This window comes from Poecilia formosa, unplaced genomic scaffold (assembly GCF_000485575.1).
Source record: "Poecilia formosa unplaced genomic scaffold, Poecilia_formosa-5.1.2 Scaffold368, whole genome shotgun sequence".
NCBI classification, from domain to species: domain Eukaryota; kingdom Metazoa; phylum Chordata; class Actinopteri; order Cyprinodontiformes; family Poeciliidae; genus Poecilia; species Poecilia formosa.
The window spans coordinates 329,802-336,321 of record NW_006800307.1 but is presented as its reverse complement, the minus strand read 5'-3'; the positions used below and the strand labels follow the sequence as shown (position 1 = coordinate 336,321).

Sequence of the window (6,520 nt, the reverse complement as noted above, 5' to 3'; positions counted from 1 at the left end):
AGCAGCAGAGCAGCTCATTCACAAACAGACGGCAAAGAAAGAGACACAGACAGAAACCCGCTCCTCCTCCTCCTCTTCTTCCTCCTCCTTCTCCTCCTTCTCCTCTTCCTCCCCTTCTTCCTCCTCCTCTTCCTCCTCCCTCCGCAGCGCAGAAACATGGAGGCGACGCGGAGCCGCACTGAGCCGCGCTGCTTACCCTCCAGCCGCTGATCGGCGGCCTGTCACCGTTACTCGGCGGCATCGCCATGGAGACCGGGGTCTGAGTAATCATTTGTGCAATGACCCCTATTCTCCAGAGGGAAGACGAGGGGGGAGGATGGAGTGAAAACAGAGCCGGAGGAGGCGGAGGAAGAGAGGGAGCAGCGCAGCAGGAACCAGAAAAATAAAAACAGGTTTTATTTGGTTCTGCTGCTACACAACAAACTGGAGTTTTATCCGAACTGAGCTTCAGGTCCAGATTCTACCAGGACAAAGTGAAATGGACCGAGACAAAAAGACAAAACCATCAGAGAGAAACTGCAGTAAGCAGAGGCAGTGACGCGCTGCGGCCTGCAGGGGGAGCCAGAGAGGAACATGGACGGTTACAGCCGAAGTGCTTTTATTTAACACAAAAGGTTAAAAATAATAATATTTAACGAGTTTTTATTCCTTTAGGCCCACTTTGGTGGAAATGTTTCTGTGGGGGCGGAGCTAAACTTCCACATCGGGTTTAAATCCACTTGAAAGATTGTTCTATAAGTGGAAAACTCTTACTGTCTGCCAGATGAAGCAGAAATTGCAAATCTCAGTATGGCTTGTTGAAACTGTGAACATTGATCGAGGTAGGATGCAAATTAGCAACATCAGGAAGAAACTGTCATAAATGTATTTAAATCAGTTTCCAGTCTCCGGTGAGCAGATTACAAAGTCTGGACTAAAATCTACTTCAGATACTCTGAAGATTGTTCCTGCTGGAAATCGTTCAATGTGTTTGAAAGAAACCAATTCATCTAAGCAGAGCAGGCTAAAGAAACACACTGATGAACCTCTGGTTGGTTTCATGTCCCAGTTCTTTTTTTTTAGGTTTTATTGGCTCTAGTGGCCTTTATTTGATAGTTAATTGACAAGAAAGTGGGAAATGAGAGAACAGCCACGTCGAGGACTAGGGCCTCCATATGTGGGTTGTGCTTAACCCCTGTGCCACCACAGCACACCTTATGTCCCAGTTCTGAACCTGTTGGTTCAGTTTAATCCTAAACTTTTAAGATTTTTAATAATATTTGGATTTTACTTCATAATATTTTGATTCATAACCTGAAAGACAACGTCTGAATGTATAATCCTGTGAACGGAAACAGTGAATGTTTCTCTGCTCTGAATGTTAGAAACCCTTTAAGATCCTTCCTGACCTAAATCTGTCCTAATTAAAGTCAACACTTGGACACCTCGCTGTGATTAGATGTTCAGTGTTTCCTTCCCAGCCAGCAGTGAAGACAAACAGCTAACAGCTAACAGCTAACAGCTCCTCCTCTGGAAGGAGAGATGAGCCTCTGTCAGGCTCTGCATTCATCATCCAGAGAACTGAGAACATTAATAGCAGATGTTTTCCCCTCCGCTCTGCTCTCTCTCTCTCCTCTCTCTCTCTCTCTCTCTCTCTCTCTCTCTCTCTCTCTCTCTCTCTCTCTCTTTCTCTTCTCTCCCTCTGCGGGCCGCAGCTCCGTTATTCCCTCTAAATAACAGAGCCTCTAATCACAAAGAGGAAAACTGGAGCTGCACTGGCCTCTACAGGTTCAGCGCAGGTTACTGCAGTCACTCCGAGGGGCTCCTGGTCCTGAATCACCTGCAGGGGCCACAGACGCTTCCTGCTGCCGGTGCAGCCGCGGCGCCGCCCTCACCTGCCGGACGTCCCGGCTGTGACGGTGACCAGGAGGCAGACCCTCCGCAGGTTGATGCGTTCAGGCTCCGGTCAGGATGAGTTTGAGTTCCTGTTGGAATCAGGAATATGTTTGATGTTCTCAGCCTCTGATTGGCTGAAGCCTCCTGCAGGGAGCCACCATCTAGCGGCCATCAGGACCTTCAGCAGCAGAGAGGATGAAGTTTAACAGAAACGCTCCTGAGGGCCAAACTCACCCGGCTCAGCCTGAGCTTCAGCTTCCGGGTTCAGAACCGGAATTTAAGATTTAGATTCAGGATGAAGGACGTCACTTCCCTCTGAACGCAGAAACGTTTCCAGGAAACGAGAACCCACTTCCTGTCTAACATTCCTGCCGTTTCCTGAACCAAACACACATTTCCTGTCAAGTTGACCGGAAATCACTTCATCCAAAAATTAACAAAAAATATACCATGAGTTAAAATACAGACTATTTAGCATATTTATTTGAAGCACAGCTATTTAGTATGAGAGCTATAGAAATTTGATGTATTATTATTTTATAATCTCGTCTTCCTCCAGTGATCCTCTGAATCCAGCCGCTGAGTTTCGTGAACTTTTCTCTCTGGATCTCAGAACAAGTTTTCCTGAAATCAGGACGTTCCTGTCAGGCTGCCTGCTGGATTTGAATAGTTCAGAGGAGCCGCCAGCCGCTGATTGGTCCGCAGGGAGGGCTGCTTTGACCGCGCGGCTGTCTGTCAGCGGAACGCTGACCGCTGATTGGCCGGTTGCGGCGGGGGGCGGGCTCAGCGCGGGGTATAAACGCAGGGTCAGCCTCCTGAGCGGCTGGAAATGAGTGCTGTTCCTCAGCGGCGCCGCGGCGTCTCCGATGTTTCCACTCACAGCTGACTGGAGCAGTTCAGCCAGGACCGAGCCCGAGCAGTGACAGGCGGTTCCGGAGCCGGATGGAGGTGGACCGGGGCGCCATGGAGTGCGCCGTGGACGCGCAGAGCCTGATCTCCATGTCCCTGATGAAGATCCACAGCTCCCGGACGCAGCGCGGCGGCATCAAGCTGCACAAGAACCTGCTGGTCTCTTACGTGCTGCGCAACGCGCGCCAGCTCTACATCAAGGAGAAGTACGCGGAGATCTACCGGATGCAGCAGTACGAGGAGGTGATGGCGGTCTGCAGCGGGATCCAGGAGCTGGACCCGCTGGAGCCGCTGGAGCCGCAGGGCGCGGAGGACGCGGAGCCGGAGCAGCCGGTGCGCGCCGCGGGCTGCGGGGAGGAGAGCCGGGCGGCGGGCGGCCGGGAGCCGGAGCCGCCGTACTACCGGAGCTGCTGCATGGAGGACCAGTTCTCCCAGAACTGCAACAAAACCACCGTGCTGGACCTGGACACGCACGTGGTGACCACTGTGGAGAACGGCTTCCTGCACCAGGACTGCTGCTGCGCCGCCGCGCCGCAGTGCGCGCCGGGCGCCGCGGCCAGGAAGCGGAAGGTGGACTCCGCTGCCTGCTCGCCGGACGCGGAGGAGCCGTCGGACTACACGGCGGGGCGGAAGCGGTTGAAACGGGAGGAGTGCTCCGGCGCGGACTGCAGCCCGGACGCCTCCAACATCTCCAACCTGATCTCCATCTTCGGCTCCGGCTTCTCGGGGCTGCTGAGCCGCCAGGCCGACCTGGAGCAGGTCTGCAGCAAGCAGGCGCTGGCCAGCCTGGGCGCCTGGACCCGGGCCATCGTGGCGTTCTGAGCCGCCTCTTCGTGACGGACCGTTTCGTACCATGTCCGATGCGCTGATTTGTAACATTTTTATTTCGTCATGAATTTAAATGGTCATAAATGTTCCGATGTTCGGTTGGTTCTGATCTGGTTCGGTTCGACAGAGTCAGAATCAGCTGTTTCATGCCCGGGTACGAAATGGCGCAGGGACGGAACGAGCACGACGGAAGGGAGACCGGGCTCAGCTGTTCTGTGTGGGAACATTTCAGAGGCGGGTCCAGAGTTTACACGGTGGGGGGCCCGGGGCCCCTGGGGCCCGGGGGGTCGTTTTGCACATCCGGGAGGCTGGAGGTCCTCCACACTTCTTCTTCTTCTTCTGTGTCCCATTTCTATAGTTACACAGTAAAAAATGAACAGCAATAATTTGGTTTATTTTAACGATAAAAGAGAAAAATGTTTTCACCGCCATATTCCTACATTTATAAATGTCAGAATTTTAAAAAGAATATTAAATTAATAAGCTAAATATTTAACTTTCAAATAAAACTTTTAGTAACAAAGATAAATATTTAGTTTTTGAACTAGATATTCACCCCCAAATTAAATATTTAGTGCTGTTCAAAGTCCTATTTTCATCATTTTTCCTACATTTATATCAGAGTTGCAAACTAAATATTTACAAACTAAATGTAGGAATAACATGGTGTGTTTTCTGGCTCAATAATCTGAATCATTGTTGATGTTTTGCTGTGTGGCTGTAGACATGTCTGCTGATCCAACAGGAAGTGACACGTTTGCAGGTTTCAGGCCGAGTCGGCCATCTTGGTTCGCCTGACATCAGCAGCGGTGGCGCAGGCCTGAACTGGTCCAGGTTTTACCTCAGAGCAGCGAGTCTCAACGGAACCAGGAAGTGGAGGATACAGCTGAGCCTCACCTCAGAACCGGGTCAGTACCGGTCAGTACCGGTCAGAACCGGGTCATCCCTGAGGAACTCCATTGCCTTAACCCTGAAGTTTGCTGAGCGTTTTCAGCAGCATGTTGGAGAAACAGACTCTGGATCTCAAACGTGGCTTTGTTTCCTTCATGGCCGCCGTTCTGTTGAGTCCCGGCTCAGTTCTGTGGGTCCGAACGTTGTGAGAACGGATCAGAATTAGTCCTTTTGTTTTAGAAAGGGAAGCTCCTGGTTTCAGCATCAACCCGAGGATCCTGCGCTAGCTTTATGAGCACTATGTGTACCAAACAGAGAACTCAGCCATTCTCCACATATTTTCTTTCTTATTCTTGTATTTTTGTGCTTAATAAATTGTATATCTCCGGGTCAAACTGTTCAAGAAAGTATTTGTTAAAATTTATAATCTTAATAAAAAATAAAAGTCTTTCATCTGAACTGTCGTATTTGAGTTTCAGCAGGATTAAAATAAGAATCAGGAGAAACAAGTTAAAATCCTCTGAGAATCGACGAACCTCAGATGATTTAAGATGAACTAAACATTTAGAGGAAAGTTTCTGCATGGATTTCTGAGGTCTGGACTTTGACTAGGCCATTAAAACATCTTTTCTGTTGTAGATTGGACACATTTAACTCTGGAATATTTTGGTTTTATAAATGAGTTTATGATCCTGTAGTGATGAAACCGCTAGCTAGAAAGCTAGCTGTGTCAAACCTTAAGCTCCAATCACAAACACTAGCTCTGCTAAGGCTAGAGTGCTACACCAACAAGCCATTTAAAACACAGCAATGCTAAAGAAGCTAACTTTAAGTGCTATTCAATCAAGGTATTTAGTGGAAGCTAAAGCTAAAGTTCTATAACACATTATGTAGCTCAGCTAAAGCGCTATCCCAGTGACATTTAGCTGAAGCTAACACAGAACATGAGGAGAGAAAATGAAACTTCAACCATTTCAAAATAAGAGCATGAACATAAGCAGCTAACTTATTTATCGTTCAGTAACTGAAACTTCAAAACAGACGCTGAATTTTATTCAACTGAAAGTTTATAAAACAGTAAATTAGCACTTTATTATTAACCTGGACACATTCATTTACAGGAAGCTAAGTGTGCTAAATGTTAGCAAAAGTGCTAAAATGCTGACAGCAGGAGTGAGCTGTTTTTCCTACATGTTTCACTTGGTTCCAGAATCTTGTGTTTGCTAGTGTCAGTCCGGCAGCCATCTTGTTTCTAGAGAGATCGTTCCTCCTTCAGTCCCTCCAAGCAGCAATGCTGGTTCTCCTGACCTTTGACCTTCAGCCTGCTAACAGAGCCCAGTAGAGCTGTTGGGTTTCTGGTCATTTCTCTGATCTGAACCTGCCGAGACGCCTGAGATGTTTTCCTCTCTTCAGATGGTTTGGAGATGACCTTTGACCTTTGAACCCTTCTTAGATTGATGACAGAGTCGTTGCTGATGTCTTCCCGCCCTGCTGTTGTGCTAACAGCTGCTAACTGAACATGAAGAGATTAATTTATTTCTCCTCCATTTTGGATTATTAATATAATCTGACACGTTTTTAAACATTTTAGGATTTTTTAAATCTATTTTTCAGGTCATATTATCATATAAATGTAATTAAACTTATTATATAAGCCTAAAATATATATTTTAAACTGATTAGAGGTGTTAAATAGACAGAATAGTGAAGTAGTGTGGGTTGGAGCGCTCTTCCTGCTTTACTTTGACTAGACTGCCTGCCTGCTGTTATCTCTGCTCTGTGCCACTTGGTGGAGTTCTTTAAAATCAATGAATGAAGATATCAGCGTCACGGAGCGGAGCCACCGCAGACCCACCTCCCTCCTCCTCTTCCTCCTCCTCCTCTGCTGCTCTGCAGGGCGGAGGATGAAGATGAGGATGATGATGACGTTTGTCCAGATTTAAACGATGAAGATGGATCCGGTTGAAAGTAGAACCGGATCGGGGTTTGATTCTGAAGCCGTTTGTCTTCACAGCTC

General features: G+C 48.1%; 1 protein-coding gene across 1 annotated transcript; it reads left to right on the top strand.

The window, feature by feature from the left end:
• The first annotated feature begins 2,146 nt into the window (after window positions 1-2,146).
• Window positions 2,147-4,015, top strand: ier5l (immediate early response 5-like). Its single transcript, XM_007575084.2, has one exon. It carries the CDS (start codon window positions 2,818-2,820, stop codon window positions 3,604-3,606), a length of 789 nt encoding a protein of 262 aa, XP_007575146.1. The 5' UTR covers window positions 2,147-2,817; the 3' UTR covers window positions 3,607-4,015.
• Window positions 4,016-6,520: the final 2,505 nt, after the last annotated feature.